Genomic DNA, 17,102 nt, shown 5'->3' on the forward strand with positions numbered 1-17,102 from the left:
TATTGCATCCCTTCCCCTGTTGCTAAAGACTGCATTTCTATTCTTGCACAAGAATCTGCATGACTTGCTTGGTACGTGATTGTGGTTCAGCTTCATGAGCTGAACAGAGCCTCCAGCCTGCTGCAATCTAGAGACATTCAGAGGTTCTCTGGATGATGACCTTGTGACCAACAGTCAGCCCATATAATGCTCCTCTACTGCAGTGACAGTTTGGTCTTCTCTTGTTCTTGGGGGTCTGGAGCAGCTGTTCGTGTCTCCTGTGTGGAACCTTGAAGAAGCAAGCAAAGCTGAGTGTGTGTGTGTGTGTGTGTGTGTGTGTGTGTGTGTGCATGTCTGTGATGGATGTGCTTTTGCAGGAGTCCAGGATGGACGTGGGTGTCCCAGGTCAGCATTCTGCTGCAGACTCTGCCGTGAACCTCGGTCTGGCATCATGTCCACAGTTGGGTGAAAATGGGCAGTACTGAGGACAGCAGGCAAAATGATTGCAGAAACCCCACCTGTGTGTATTGATGGTACAAAAAGGCCCCACTACCAGGTTTGGCAAGTCCTCTGTTAATAACAGCATGATTAGGAAGCTGGTTTTAATCCTAGCCTTGACACCACTGACTCCTGATCACCCCCACATTGTACCTCTTGCTACCTAGTGCGCAGCGTGGCCCTGTCCTTCCTGGCTTGGCAGTCCCCTGGCAGGGGACAGGAGGCCTGTTGCAGGGGCTGTGAGGAGGTCCAAGAGTGGGATCATGCTGGAGATGTACCTGGGCTTGTTCCTGGGGCCCGTGTATGGGGCTGAGTTTGAAAGCCTGCCCTGAGAGCCACAGGTGAACCTTACTAAACAGCGGAGTGCTGCTAGATAGGTGCAGGGATCATCCCTGTGCCACTGGTGCAGATTTGCTTGAGACCCCAGGGACACAGCCAGGATGTGCTCTTGCAGAGCTGCTGCCTGAACAGCTCCAGCACTTGTTATTGACTTTCTGCTGGTTTATGTTTTCTGAAAAATACTCATTTTGCTAAATGCCAGTAAAGGGCTTTGTCTAGGCACCTCTACTTACAAAGGGTGAGATTTATTGGCCTCTTTGTCTACAAAAAAAGACCAGGCCTGATTATCAGATTGTACACCAGAGACAAGTGCTTAGGTAATCAGCAAACTGTCTTGGAATAGAAATAAGATGGTTTTCCAGATAAACTCTCTAGGAAAAGCATTGGTGTTGACATTGCATGGGAGCTGGTCTGCTGTGCTGCTGATTTCCCCTCTCCCCTCTGCCTTTGCTAAGCAGTAAATCTGCTTGGTGTAGAGGAGGCCCCTCTGTGTGGAAGGGTTACTGGGCTTGCTTGACATTACTCCTTAGGTTTGGAGTACCTCTTCCATCCCTCTTCCTTCTTGAAGACAACAGCACAGCATGGGAAGGGTACCTGGAAGGATGGAGAGCTTGTTACTGCCCTCAAGACATCACTTTGCTTACATTTTGATGTATCTGTGCTCTCCTCTGGCTACAGGATGTTTCTCCAACTCCCCACACCAATGGCCAGGAGCTGTCTTCCAGTGCTGGCTCACTCTAAGACCTCATCTCATCCCCTTTCTCCTGACCTGCTTCTGTAAAACAACAGGTCATGAACTGTGGTTGTTTTGAGGGGGGAGCTGAATGATTAGGTGCAGAAGGTGGAAAGTATTTTCAAGTTGTTAAAAACTGTTTTTAGGTGTGTAAATTCATCATGCTCTTTTGGAAGATGCAGAGGATTTTTCTGGTGCCCAAGGAAGTTCTTGCCATGAGCTTAAGGAGAGGTTCCTTCTACATGCAAAGTACTTGTACAGATCTTTTCATGATACTTTGCTCTCTTTTTATAACTTATTTTTATTGATTTTTTTCCTGAGGGAATAGACAATAAAAATACAAAAAGATAAAGGCGTTATAGCTTGCTTATGTTCCCAAGAACCTCATGCTTGTTTGGATAACCAGTGAAATTTTACAATTGTGCAGTTTTATATTTTTATACTTTTTCAAATCTGCAAGACCAGATAATGCTGCAGAGATCTAATGCACTAAGTTAGATGTGGCAGATGGACATAACTGATAACAAGAAGTATCAGAAAGGATGAGAAAGTAGAAATCTGGTCTAGTTTGAGCACTCTCTGACCTGTACTGAAATTACCTATGGAGCAGATACATTCCTTGATATTCATGTGTGTGATTTCTGCAGTGTGAATCTTGTATTCTTGGTGATGTGTCCTTGTCGGAATGAGGCTGGTGTACCCTGTCCTCCCATGCCATCAGGGATGCAGTACTCCACAGATACAGTCCTGAGGGTGCCTGGAATGGTAGAAACCATTTGCATCAGTACTGGCTGACATAATGAAAGCTTGCCTGTCATCCTTAGTATAGAAAAGACTTGGACCTCTTGGAGCAGCTTCAGAGGAGGGCCATGAGAATGAGCAGAGGGATGCAACACCTCTCTTGTGAGGAAAGGCTGGGAGCTTTGAGATTGTTCAGCCTGGAGAAGAGAAAGGTCTCAAGAGACCTTATTGCAACCTTTTAGTACTCAAGGGGGCCTATAAGATAGACTTTTCAGCTTGGCCCCATTGTGGCAGGACAAGGAATAATGATTTTAAACTGGTCAACTAAGTGTACAGAAGGTTTTTATATTGAGGATGGTGAAACAGTGGCACAGGTTGCCAGAAAGGCAATATTCAAGGTCAGGTTGGACGGGGCTGTGAGCAACCTGATGTAGTTGAAGATGTCCCCTACTCACTGCAAGGGAGGTTGGATTGGATTGGATTGGATGAACTTTAAAGGTTCCTTCCAAAACAAACTATTTTATGATTCTGTGTTACTTTCCAAATACACCTTACAGTCACTTCCAGAGATTTGGGTTGAGCTTGGTTGTCTGAAAGGCAGAACCTGCACTTTGCAATAGGTGAGCTGTCCACCTCTACCAGAAGAATGCATGAAGAAAAGATGGCAAGAAAAGCAAAAACCATGCCAGGGAGCTTTAATAACTGCTCTAAAGAGCCGTGCATTAATTCCTCAAATCTATTTGCTTGTCAGAGTATGGAAGTCTGTAGGTAGCAGCTGCTAACCCAATTAAAATAAAGATTAATATAAAACCAGTTTCTGAATATAAAAGAGTGTCTATGTCCCTCCACTTTCTCAAAATTCCACTTCATAATGGCTTGATGAACTTGAGAAACACACCTAGCGGAGCTCTGCATTCTTAAAATTAAAATACTTTCCCTAAAAGGTATGTATTGCCATTTCATGGGAGTCACTATGAGAAAATAATCTTTCCACTTACAGTTTATTCAGTCAGGTATTTGGTATTCATTAAATGTAATTACAGTTTAATTGGAGTTTAATATAATTTCTTTTTCTGTCCTCCAAGTTCAGTGCTGCAAGCCAAGCAACCAGAGAAACTGAGAGGTAGAAACCATTTCCTTCAGTTGCCACATATTTAATAAAACAGAGCCCTGTGGTTTGTGAGAGGACTTATGATGTACGAGTAGGTTGAGCTGGTCTCTGTGTGGAAGAGTCAGTCCCGGGTGACGGTGGGGCCATCAGTATCTCTCAACTGGATGCTGTGGCTTCCAGAGGTGGAGATGCTTCTGGGTTGTGCTTGACCTTTGTTTTATGAAAATGTGTGAGATGTGTAGCATCAGGAAAGTGCCATATGAAGTGAAATCCCATAGTGTGCACTTGTTTTAATAATGATTTTTTTAATTACTTGGGTGCATTGATGGCAAGCTACTGAACTCCAATATTCAATATGTTAAAAGACAGTTTTGTCAGTTGGAAGGCAGACAGAAAAATTATCTGTTTTCCATGTGCCTCAAGCTCTTCTGGGCAGACACAGGCAGAGGCCCATGAGACTGCATCTTTTAATGCATATGTTTAGCTTTAAACAACCAAGCAGTCTAGGAGCAATAGGAGTAGGAGTATCTGTTGGTAGGACCTCTTGCTAAGGAAACTCCTGGAAAACAGACTGGACAGGGTCCTGCAAGAAAGTGCTTTTCTTCAGATTTCATTCCATTATTTTAAATACAATTTTGAACTGCCAAGGGAAGCTGTGATGGACTATGGGAAAGTGCACATGCTGGCTGCCCAGCTCAGGGGAGGATGACTGGGTCCACTTACTAATATTCCTCTATTTGGTTCATCTAACACTGAAATTTTGGTGTCACTGTGATGGCAGAGGAATGTCCAGCGACCTTGGTAGTTATCACTGCCTGTGGACATCAAGGTAACACCAGAACTGGTGAAAGGCATGTTGATAAAGGGCATCATGCTGATGCATGACACTGCTCTCCCAGTGGACCCTGCCATGCTGAGAATTTTCAGTTTTGTGGTGTGGGTAGGAACCCCACTACATTTCTGTGTTTGGGATGAAGCTGTGCCCTTGCCTGCAGCTGGGAAGCTGCCAGGGTGACTCTGCTGTGGCTGGTTCCTCAGCAACACCCACGAGGGTCACAGGAGCATGTTTGGTTGCAGAAAGATGGACAGGAGAGTAGACCTCTCTAATGATCTTTTGAGTGCTGCTCTGATGACTGCTTTCCGTTTGTCTCTGTTTCAGCTGACTGGGATTATTCAAGGCATGGTGGATGGGCAGCCGAGCCTCCAGCAAGTGCTTGAGGTAAGCAGAGTAACCTTTAGTTCTCAAACTCTGACCTCTGGTCCTGTAGTCTCCTCTTCATCTCTTTCCCTGCACCCCCCCTTGCTGAGAATCGAACCGCGTAATTTGACTATGATTACAGCTTCATTAGAATAACATTTGCTGTCACACTGGTGACACACTGCTGAGATTATTGAACCATTGATCTGTCATCTCCAGCTGTTCATGTCAAGGGTGCTGACAAGATATCCAAACTCCTGCCTGTAGATAGGAGAAAAGGCGATTCTTTCTTGAGCCAGTTTTAAAGCACCAAGATTTGCTCAAGACCACTGCTCCTGGAGATTCTGCTTTCATTTCTTTTCCCCTCCCCCAGCACTTTATTAAATTATTTTTTCTACCTATTTAAATGCTTAATAATACATGTAGTATAGAAAGAAAATGCCTCTGAAATCTAATCTAAAGGATGTGTAAATGCAGATACAGCCCTAATAATACCATCTGCTTAATGTGGAATTCGTAGAGCATTTAAGTTTTAATTAGCCTGGAAGTATTTCTTCATCAATAGCTTTTGTTGGTAGCCAGATAGTGAAGGAAACCTCCTCAAGCAGAGCCAGTTTGGGCTGCAGGTTGGTGTTGGATGCGTTGTCATCTCTGTCAGGATTTTCACTGCTGTGTTACCTAATTTTTCCTAATCAGAATAATTGCAACAATTGCTTATCTGAGGAAATCAAATTAAAGGCGTTAAAATCCTCCATGGAGACAGCACATGATGGGCGCTCACATCAAGGAGTTTAGAAAAGTTTCCACTGCTGTCCCCAGCTCTGGGCAGGCGTGTGTGAGGCTGGCAGGGAGATCCTGTCAGCCAGGGAGAGTGTGGCTGAGAGGCTGGATGCTGCTTTTCTGGGGAGTTTTACTCAGAGGGCTGTTGTACAATCGGTCACAGGAAGAACCATCGACCCCTGGCAGTGACATGAGACTGAAGATGGTGCTCTGCAGAGGTGATGTTTCGCATCCATGCAAACCCCCAGCTCTCCAGAGAGCATACAGCAGTCTTGCTTGTCCATAAACATACGGATGTGTGTGCCTGTTTCCCCCAGGAGGGTGAGCTCTCTTTGCCCAGATGGGTGAATGTAGATCACTGCTGGAGTATTCCAGAAAACAGTTTATTCTGTTTCTGTGAAAGCTTCTTAGATGTGAAAACACTTATGTAGATTTTTTTTAATTTGAACAGAAATGTGTTCGTACAGCAGCATGATTCTAGGTTAAAATGAGGTTCAGGTCAGGCAGCTTCTGAGGTGTGCTAGTTTACTTAGGAGTGAAAGGTGTCAAGCAAGAGAAAAGAGGAGGGATTTCTGTTGCTCAAGCCTTGAAAATTCTGCTAGTGAGGTTACATAATTGCCTGCTGATTGCCAGCTACTGCAAGATTTTGGCCATGTATTTTGCTAGTTTTAGCTGGAATAAGTGTCTATGCACGGCTTCTGTCTGTGTAGGGCTTCTAGTCTGGGTTAGTTCCTTAATATCAAAGGTGGATTGCATACTCTAGATAAACATGACTCTTTTCTGAAGAGGACTCCGAACATCTTTCCTGTGGGAAGCTGATCAGGCATAGCACTTTAAATCCACGCTATCCTGAACAAGCACTTCTTCAGAACTGTAAGAAGAAAAAGGGATCCAGCCTGGAGAGGAAGGGGACACCTGGCTTTGCTTGTTACTGCCACACAGCGCTTACGTGTGCCCAACCCTTACATTTTTTCCCCATTCCCATATTCTCCTGGTTCTGTATGAATTAGAGTATGTGAGAAATGCTGTGGGAGAGGCATTCCATCTCAATATACCTGTCTCTTCTCCTCACTGGAGGGGACACAAGTTATGTTCCCTATGAGCCTCTTTGGTACAGAAAGAGGAGAAATGCCAAGTAACAGCACAGTTGCATCGTCCCGTTAACGCTGCACAACTTTCATCCCTCCACAAGCAGAGCTGTGGTGTCTGATAAGATCATCTCTCCTCTGGTTGCCTGATGTCTCCTATCAGAAATCTTCAAAGGTCCAAACGCGCTGTTGTTGAGATGGCAAGCAAAGAGAGAAGAGAGAGAGGGAGAGGTTGGATAAGATCACAATTTTCTTCTCTCTTGATTGCAAGCAGCTTATCTGAGTTTAACTGTTGTGGCTCGGCCTGTCTCTGCAAAACTCATCCCCTTTTCTTGCCTTCCTTTCAGAGGGTTGACGAGTGGATGGCAAAGGAAGGCCTCTTAGATCCCAGCGTCAAGTCGATTTTTGTGACCTGTGGAGACTGGGATTTGAAAGTGATGTGAGTATGGGAGGGGAGGGAGATTTTCCTGGGCTTTATTGCTCCATGCTTGCCTGTAGTGCATATGTCTTTGTCCTTGCAAGCCTCCAGCTCTCCCTTGTCATTGTTTCTTAGGGAAATTGTTGTTTGCCATGCATAATCGGGAGAGGAAGTTGTTTCAGAAGACAGGTGGGTGCTGGGCATGGTGCAAGATCACTGCCTAGGATATTCCCTATAGTGAATGAAGCCTTTCAGAACCCTAAGAAAAGTTTAAACTTGAGCTTTGTGACTTTTTGCCTTTTATCCAATATAATTTCCAAAGGGATGGATATTTCTGAGTGCATACATAGATGATCAAGTGATGATCCTTACCTGACTTCCTGCATTTAAGGCTTTTTCTGTCATCTTGGCACAGTAACTCAATGTGAATCACAGAGTAATCTTTGGAACAAAATACAAGCCAGGTCTGGCATGCTCCAGTGGTGCTCTTATCATTAAGGTCATTTTCATCAGCTGGGTGAATATCTGGCAAGTACCAGGTGGGGACTGCGCTGGGATCTGCAAGTTTCGGTGTAAGTTTTGTTAGAAAAATAACTAGACCACAACTTAAAAATGTTATTATAAGAATGGAGCTAAATGTCCAAAAATTAAATTAGTTCAATCTCCAAATTGTTTGCAGGTCAGTGTCCTATAGAGCTAAATTCCCTTGTATTCATATAATCTTGCTTCAGCTTTTCATTTCCCTGTGGTGCTGGATAAAGACTCCTGTTGTTATCACACCGGTAAAGCACGGGCTTGACACATCCCATCCTAAGCTGACAGCCACAACTCGTTAGTAGTGTTACTTGGTTTTCACTGTGACATTGGTTTCCCCAAGCAAGAAGCCAAAATAAACTGCACATAGTATAGGAGCAATCAGCATCAGTTCTTCCCTGACGAGTAGTCTTTGCAGAGTGGCAGCTCCTTGCCTTTTCTTGGTGTAATTAGTGAAACGTGAGATACGGGGTCTAAAGCTTAGCATAAGCACTAGTGGAAATGAGAAATTGGCTCCAGACAGAGACAGAGGGGTGGTATTTGAACTTCTGAGTCAGAATCTGGATCGCTGTTCAGGTTGTGTCCAGAGTTCATATATATTGCAAGCTCCTGTGTTAGCTGCTTAAATTAGGAGTGAGTTATTTTTCTTTATATATAATGTTTAAACTTCTCTTAGACACCGACACAGTTGCTGTGCTAAACTTCATGTATTATGTTTTCTCTATTCTTTACTCCTGTATTGCTGTTGTGAGAGTTACCACTTTGTTGATAATTGTGAGAAACAGTTATCTTTGCTCCAAGCCTATCTTTACATCACTTTCACAGTGCGATGACAAGATTCCCAGGTAATGACATCCCAACTTGGTGTCTGTATAGAAGGAGCAGCCTGGATGTGTTGGGTGGTGTTTTGGTTTTTTCTTCTTCAGAGCTCTACAGTGGGAAAATAGAGGTAAAGATGAGCCCCATTTCTGGTGAGCCATAGGAGTTGTGAGGTGAGCTGGCTCAGAGGGACATGCTGTTCCAGAGTGGAGATACACTGTTCACCGTTTGCAGTGATCTCTCGCATGGATTGTCCCTCACTAGTCAGCTGGAAAAGAAGACTCCACTCCTGGCCATGAGGTTGTTGCGAGTGGTTCATTTCTCCCTCTTCCTTTTAAATTTTTTTTTTAAACCATTAACTTCAGAATTCAATCCTGAAGCATCTCCAGGGCAAAGCAGAAAATACATTGTGTGTTTCCAAGCACATGGATAGCAGGAGTCTGGCTGCAGCCGCCTGGTGAGTAGCACATCACGCTGCTCCATCACTGATTGGGTGCTGCAGCGTGTAGCGTCACATCTGATTAGCACCATGCCAGTGGATGAGGCTCTAGTGAGGACTCCCTGCCAGCTCTGACTTGTCTCATTTCCCATTACTTTTATCCGTCACCACAAATGCCGAGTCTCCCTCCTGAACTAATTAAGTTTGCGTGTGTTTAGACACATTGCCAAATAGGGTTTAGCAAAGCAGAACTGAGCATCTCTTTTTAAAGACCGAAAGCAGAGAACTGAAACAAGGCTGCTCAGACAGGGAGACAGAGTGTCAGAGACATGGAACATCCATGAAGTATTCCAGGGAATCACCCCATGCTTCCCTACAAGACCTGGGGTGTCGCTGATGCTACCCTTTGCTACTATGTTGAGACTACCTGCTGGTCACAAGAGGCATTGGGGCAGTAGGAAGGGAGGTGGTGCTGTTTGTCCAGATTTGGAGGAGTGTTGTTGGAAGCATTGCATGGTAGAAACCTGGCTGGGTTCCAGAGGAATTGAGGACACTGAGGTGAGTGCAACGCTTCCTGGCTTAAGGAGCCACCACATGTGACAGGTTCACTCCTAACTCTGCTCTTTCTTTTCTCAGCTTCCTTAGTAATGACAGCTGCTTGCGTAGCTGCAGTCCTCTTAACCATGTCTTGAGTGGTTTGGAGTTCCTGTCCTCCATTGTCCTTAGCTTGGCTGGTAAACCATGCAGCTTTGTTCCTGGCTTTTCTAGTAGTGACCTGGGCTTTTAGTGTGGCTTCTGTCTCCATGTGTTGTTCTAGAGCTGAAGCATGGTGTCTTCTGATCTGGCCTGTCTACTGTGAGGGCTTCCAGTAGGTACCACTGGTAGGTGCCAAGGAGGCAGAGTGGGATGAGCAAGCTGGATGCAGGGAAGTGGCTGTAACAAGGAGAAGGAATCTTCAAGCCTGTCAGTGTTAGATACAGGGATAAGGTGGGGAAATAGCCCTGCCTAAGACAGGAGTTGCAGTGTGTGTAGCACTCTTAGCTCAAACAAAAGCACCAGAGCAATAGCAATTGTCAGGGCACTGCTCTCTGCTGATGGTGTCTGGTACTGCTGAGTCTGCAGGATTCAAGACGTAAGCTCAGCTGCTAAAGCCTCTGCTTGGCTCAGGGATCTTCAGGAAATGAGGTAGTGTTTGGCTACAGACTTGATTGCTCTTGAACACTGGAACTTCCTTGGAAGACCACAGAGCTGTTTGTCTGTCTTCCTTCAGACAGCAGGGAGCACTAGTCACAAGGAGCTGGGTGCCCAGAACAGGAAGTTCTGGGTGCCCAGAAGACCAAGCATCTGGGAAGGGCTTATGAAAGTTTAGTATGAGTCAAGGTCCTCAGCCATGCTACCAAAGGCTTTGCCATGGGTATGGTGCACCGTCAGAAAGAGGGTGCACCTGTTGGAGGGATTTGGTTGCTGCTGGAGAGTCCATTGTGTGAGAGGGCTCCTAAATGCAGCATGGATCCTCTACTGGCTGTGCTTGGATCAACCTGCTTTCAGTTCTTGGTGTGTGTGAATCAGACTGGAGTCGGGGAGACAGCAGCTCTCCTGCCAGCCCTCCCCTTCCCTCTTGTTAAGATGCAATTTCTTTAATGAGGAAAACCTCTTGAGTAGGAACATCACCTTTCTTGAAGGCTTGTCCTGACAAGGCAGTTCAAGCCGACAGAATCGCATATCAACTTCAGCAAATATCAGTCACTCATTACAGAGACTCTTCTCCCCCCATCCCCCACCCCCCAGCAACACCCCTCATTCCCAGACAAGGGAATGAATCACACTTCTGCTCTTGAATACATCATGACAAGTCATGGTTCTAATGAGAGAGGGCCATTCATTCTGGGTGGAAAGTTCCCTGTGTCGACTCAGAAATGTTATTAATTAAAGAGAGCTACCTGAAGCAAAAGATGAAAGGAGCACCAGACCTGCCAAGCTAAAATATGAGTGGGGATACAGCCTCGTTAGACACACGGTCCTCAGGCCTCTGCGTGCTCAGTGGGAGGATTCCTTTAGCCTGTTGCAAGGAGCTATAGTCCAAGTTTAACAGCTCCAGGGATGGATTCAGATACCTGATGTCATCTGCTTTAGTGCTTGGACCTCATTCTGCTCCTAGGTTAAAACTGACACTAGTCATTAAGCAAATAGCATTGATGTGGCATTGGGTGGCGAGGGTAATGTGCCTCTGAAGGGGCTGAGGGAGCTGCTGACTGCAGGAGACGGGCTTAGTGGAAAAGAGGGTACTTAGTATCTGCCAGAGTTGAGCCCTTGTAATATAAGCTCTTTAGTGTAGTTTATCTCTGCTGAAATGTCAAATTGCTTTCCTCTGTGTGTGGAACCAGTTTGTGGGCTCTTAAACACAATGTGAATTAATCTTGGCAACGAAAGAGGCATTTTTACCATGTGTTCATAGATAAAGAGTTGAAATACGGTGAGGTTAAGTGAGATGCCTGTGACTGTGCAGGCAGGCAGAGGCAGAGCTGAAGTCTTATGTCCCAAATCTCAGACCGGCACCATAATGTCAGAAGCATTGGTTAATCCTTCTCCTTACAGGTTTGGATTGTTCTGTAAATGCACCAAGCATAGCTAAAAGTACATGTAGGCTTTGGTCTGTATAATTCTGACATGAAGATGCTTGTACTGCACTTACTGTGGCTGATCAGAACATGCTAATTTATGTCTTCACAGGAAACTACTGCTCAGAAGTTTTTTATTTTCTTAAATAAGTGTTAAAAGGCAAGTACTCTCTAATATAGCGATAAAACATAGTGAAGTGTATCGAAATGTTTATAGCCCCTGGTGCTCTTCCTAGGTTGGATATTAGTAAATTCTAAGCAGTAAATTATACCATTGCTTAATTTTGTCTTACTGTTTTAATTCTTTCCTTGCAAGTTACACAGGCTGGGAGGATGCTTGTCTTCTCAGACCAGCTCCAAATGTGGCAGTGGGTTGCTCTTTCCAGACTTCTGTCGTGGACATTTTTGAGATCAGAATTAGGTCATGAATGGAAGAGAATTGTTGGTGTTAGTGTCCTCTGTATATGCTGTTCTTTATCACAGGATCAGGAGGGGATCAGTAGCCTCTGCCTCAGAGAGAAATTGTAGATGGCCACTGACTGGAGTGAGTGGGAGTGCTTGGGCAGTCATGAGAAAAGGCAGGAGAAGGCATAGGATGGGCCAGCTGTGTGGCAGCAGGGCAAGAGGTATGTTCAGAGTTGAGAACTGCAAGAAAGGTCGGGTAAAGAATGAAAGATAATGTGGTCATCTGCATTTAAAGCTGATAAAAGAATTCCTTTCCAACTAAGATCTTTGGATTAGCTTGGTGGGTGTTTTTTGAGTGGGGATCATTTTGCTGAACAAGCCTATGCTGTATCTCTTCACACAGTTACATTTGCTAAACAAAGAGTGCGGTGTGAACTGCAGTGAAGGGATGGGACTGAGTATCCAGGGTCAGGAACCTTTTGAGTCAGCTTTGCTGATGGAGTTGTTCATGTAATTACATCCTAAAGTGCTTTGCCAGAGCTAAGCAAGGGAGCCTTGTGAGCACTTACAGGGAATAGCACTGACCCCATTCACTTCTGCGACCCTGCAGTCCAGCTTTTTGTTTTTAAAGAAAATGATATCACCTATGCAAAAAAAGTTCTGGATTTCAAGATTCCTCCTCTGTACATTCTTATTTAAAATTAATATACCAGACTTGACTTTTGTTATCCTTATGTACCAGTTACCCGACTGACCCCTGTTCTTGTCTTTATCTGAAATAATTGGTTGCTTGGGCTTCTGCAAGTTGCATTGTTCTAGATGTCTGAGAATGCCTTTAGGTTAAACTTTGGACATGAAATCTTTGCATAGGGATCATCATGCAATGGACTGTCACCTTCAGGTGTCCTTATCTGGGACATCATAGCAAAGACATTTGTCACAGTCAGAGCTGCAGTGGCTACAGGTTTATTGAGCTGTGGTGCCTGGTGCACTCTGGGGAGCAGGACTCTGCCACCTGGGAATTAAGACCAAAGAAATTGGAAGCAGTGTGAAAGATGCTGGAGAAACTTACAAACAAATTTTCAGTGTAGGGGGGAATGAGACAGGCGTTGCATCATGTACTTTATTTCCAGCACGGAACCTTTGGGATGGAGTAATAAGTGGAGAAGGTAGATTTTCTACCCCTAAGTAACTTAACTCAAGCTGTTTGAAAACAGTCACATTGAACTGCATGTAAGTCAATGGTCTCAATATCATCTGCTCATAGAGTAGGGAACCATAATTCCCTCTGCACCAGGAGTCACTAGGGTAAATTCTCTGTAAAGTGTTTTAGTGAATTCAGACAAAATGGTTTCAAAATCAATGGATCTATAATAGGTTAAAACCACACCCTAGTCTCTGTCTGTGTGAGAGCCCTCTAATAGCAGTTCAGGATTGTGGTGATTCTGTGCCTTGGGGAATTGAAAAGCTGGTTGGCTTGGGACTGCAGAGGACTATCACTGGAGGGCTGTTTGCCATCTGAATTTTGTTTGTGGCATGTGTGAAAAACAGGATTAGCTCCACAAAGTGTTCGTTTTTTCTTAAAACAGCTTAATTTTTCTAGTATTAGACAGCCATAGTGTTTCATGCTGGGTCTGAAATGTCAGCTGTCTTCCTTTGGATCCCAGCTCTTCACAACTGAAGCAAAGCAGTTGTGTGTTGGCACCAGTGCTGCCCTCTCAGTGGCTTGGCTGGGAGAGATGTGCTCCTCTGCCTAGAGAGCTCTGCTTGAAGAATACTGCCAGCCTGGGAGCAGCATCCTTCCTCTTTCCTTCCTCTACTGTGTGAGTCTATAGCTTTCTTGAAAATGTTTTGTTTGGATGTTTGTTTCCTGTTGGGAGCCATCTTCCTGGCTGAGTTCAGTCCCTTTCCTCCTGGAGCTCTTGGATGGCAAAGACCTACTGGGCCATCTTGAGGTCATCCCTGGTATTTTCCCTCCAGCATATTCTCATGCCTTGTCCAGTGACAATCTGTATCCTCAGAAGTGGACGACTGTGTGTGTGCAGGACTTGGGAGGACACTGGAGCTACAGACTAACTTTTTGAGCTGAGTCCATTTCATGTTGGAGTCACCTTTTTTGGTGTTTGGCCCAGGTGCTACCATCAGCAGCCTGGCACCCCAAAGGTGATGTCATGTGCTCAGACACTGATGTGGACCTGGTGTTAGCAATATGTGAGGCATAGGGAGATGTGAGTAAAAGAAAGCAGAATAGAGAAATCTGTGGGAAGAAGACAGAGGAAGCAGGATCATGTCCTTTTGGCAGGGTTGTGTCCAGGAAGCTCATACTGCCCAGGACTTCATCCTGCCTTGGTCCTACCAGCTTTACCTCTCTTGGAGCAAGGATTTCTCCTCCTCTCTGCCCAGCACCTACACCCTGGGACCTTTCATTTTTCCTCTGTAGATGTCTCTTGGTCATCTGTAATTTCCTTTCTTTTCCATTTGAATGTTGAACCACGTCTTGGTGTTGACTGTTGGCCAGCATGCCCAAGGTGTCTGGGCACCAGCTGAGTTCAGTTCCTCATCCCTGCCTGGAGTCACATCTGTCCCTGCAAACCTGGCGGATGGAGTAGGCTGGTGGGAGGCTGCCAAGACCTCTCCTCTAGTTCACAGTGCTCCCAGCTCTGAAGAGAACTTTTACATTTTATGGACCATTTAGCTTCCCAGTGGTGATCCTAATTCTTCACAGCATGTATATGCCATTTCTTGGTTATTAAAAGGACCCCTGAAAAGGAGCTGCCCTCTGAGTCAAAGCTCTTCCATGCAGTTAATTGCAGGAAGGTTTTCCTTAGACTATGAGTCTTAATATTTCCAGACTCTCCCTATGCTAAGAGGGTGAATTAATACCCAGGTTTTCCTGCAGCTGCAGAGACTAATCCTTGTGCACCATCAGTAAGCAGGCACAGGAAGAACACTTATGCTGGGACTAGTTCAGACTTGGAATTGCTCTGGAGGAAGTCCCCTTGATTTCTGCACAGAACTCAAGAGTGCTTTAAAGGTTGTCTGGCCAGGTGTCTCAGTCTTTCATCTCTACATCCTTATTTCATGTGACAATTCAGGTGCCAAAGTAGCCTCCATTCCTTGGGGGCCCAAGCAAGCACCATTTTTACTGGGAAAGGAGTGATTACCTTGGACTGATGACAGGTCAGACAAAGGTTGGATGGATGAATGGACTGGAGGTGGTTCAAGCAGGGAAGTTCTTTGTCAAGTCACTATGCTGTGTGTAAGAAAACAGAGGCAGCAAGCCATTAGACTGTGTATTTCAGGTGTGAGGAAGCTGCTGAGGTCCCCTGGCATTGTGAAATGCCAAGTGAAATGTTACTTCCATGTGGAGCACAGCAGTGTGTTGGAATTAATGAGTCTGGTGTAGGAAAAGCACATGTGAAGAGTCTGGAGGGTTAATGTGTGAGGGTGATAGACTTAGGAAGGGATTTATCATCAGGATTGCTGTGCTTGGGAAGCACGTTCTAATGGCAAGACCATATGAAAAGAAATTGGGACTTGCAAGGAGAGCACTAAAAGTCATCAATTGCCAAAGCTGTTTTGCATTTGCTGCAGGCCTGAAGCAAATTGCTGGCTTAAGGGGCTCTAAGCACCTGGGTCTTGCACTGGATTTACAGGTAAGGTGAAATTGAGAAGGGACTAAGTAATTAATTCCTCTTCCTGTGACCAGGATGGGAGATGATTCTGACTTGCCACTTCTCCTCAGAAGTTGCTTCAGAAGCTGGTAAGGACTCTGGTTGTGAAGCCCAGGAAGCAAAGAGGATCCCTGGGTGCCTGACAATTCCTTTTCTCTGTTGGTTCTTTCTTGCAGGCAGCCTCAGGCTGCCTGTCTCTTTGTTAAGAGAGTGACAGCAATGTGACACCGTGAAAATAATTACTAACAAATCACGGTGGTGACTGCAAACAGCTCGCTGTCTTCAGAGGCATGTCAGGGAGCATTAGAGCAGGGCCGTGGGAGCGGCAGAGCGGCTACGGGCTCTTTCTCTGCTCTAGGCTGAGGGAAGATCTTTGGAGACCTTTGGCGCCTGCCACCCCCACATCATTCTTTCCTCGTTGACTCTTTCTTTCCTCCCTTCCCTGCCTTTGCCATCGATAATTAAGCCCATTAATTGGACAGTGAGTTTAGAAAAGCTGCTAATGGTAGGACAGGGCTTCTTCCTTCCCTGGATTCAGCAACCAGACACAGAAGAATGAAAAAATTCTGGAGAGGTATCATGGGCAGAAGCACATCCAAGCTGTGTTTTCCATCTTGCAGTTCTTGTGTTGCCCTGGGCAGTAATGTTTATTAGCAGCATGCCCCTAGGAATTCATGGGCTGCTGGTACAGTTGGAGAATGGCCCATGTCCTTGTCCTCAGGAGCCTTCAGTCTTGGTGAATCTGAGATAGGTTTGTATTTGTGCAGAGCATCACAGCAAATGTGCAGTTAGCTGGCATGTCCAGCAAAAAAGTGGGCAGAAGAATGAGGATGTTCCACAATACAGTTGAGATGGTGCCAATCAGTGTGACTGAAGCTGCAGTTGAAGACAATCCTTTAGGGAATAAAGAGTGAAAAGGTCACATGTGAGGAAGGTGGCTGGTACCAAATAGAGCAGCTGGGGGAGTTTCTGCCCGGATGAGCCCCTGTAGCTGTGTTGGAGTGGGGACCCTTCTGTGGGTCTGCATAGAGTCTGAGGGAAGCTCCCTCTAAAGCCTCTTATTATATTGATATAAAGCTCCCTCCAAAGGGCGGGTCTAGCAGAGATACTGATAGGAAACTGGAAGGCAGCTGCTGGCTGAAGTGTCTTTCAGCAGCATTGATAATCAACCCCCTGGGCAAGCTTTAAGAGAGAGCTCACAACCTCCCCTCCCCTCCTTGTTCCTGGTGGTATTTCATGCACCAGTTTGAGAACGGGCCATGCCGTTTGGCAGGGCTCTAAGGGGAGGCAGAAGGTGCACATGGGAGCCTGCTCCCAGGCGCCTGCTCTACTGTGCAGCCTTCATTCCCATTCCCTTAGTTACTAAAGTGATTTTCCTGACTGTCACATCTGTAAATAATGTTGCTGGCGTATCTAGCTGGATGCAGAGTGGCAATGGATGGGGGAGGGCTGGCGCTGAGGGTGACCGTAACAGCCCCTCTCCCCGGCTCATACAATATTTATGCAGGGCTGGGAGTTGGCGGCACTGACCTCTGGGTCGTGCTGTTAAACAGCTCCCGCAGCCCCTGCATCCTAATTGCTGCACTTGTCCTTTGCTCTGGAGGATTCGCTGCTCCTTCTCTTTGGCGAAGCAAATACTAATGGCAGCTTGTGCTTGGAGGTGGGAGCGGTTTCTTCCCCACAAGGAAAAAACTTGTTTTCCCTTGCATGTGTAATTTCCATAGAAAC

General features: G+C 45.6%; 1 protein-coding gene across 2 annotated transcripts in view; it reads left to right on the forward strand.

Moving 5' to 3' along the window:
* Window positions 1-17,102, forward strand: part of ERI3 (ERI1 exoribonuclease family member 3) — a 130,439-nt gene that overhangs the window by 25,038 nt on the left and 88,299 nt on the right. For both annotated transcript variants that reach the window (XM_033066954.2, XM_033066955.2), the window contains exons 4-5: window positions 4,561-4,620; window positions 6,815-6,906. In XM_033066954.2, the coding sequence (XP_032922845.1) occupies window positions 4,561-4,620; window positions 6,815-6,906 (152 nt within the window). The remainder of the gene's footprint in view (window positions 1-4,560; window positions 4,621-6,814; window positions 6,907-17,102) is intronic.

Source organism: Catharus ustulatus, chromosome 9, assembly GCF_009819885.2.
Source record: "Catharus ustulatus isolate bCatUst1 chromosome 9, bCatUst1.pri.v2, whole genome shotgun sequence".
In the NCBI taxonomy this organism is placed as follows: Eukaryota; Metazoa; Chordata; class Aves; order Passeriformes; family Turdidae; genus Catharus; species Catharus ustulatus.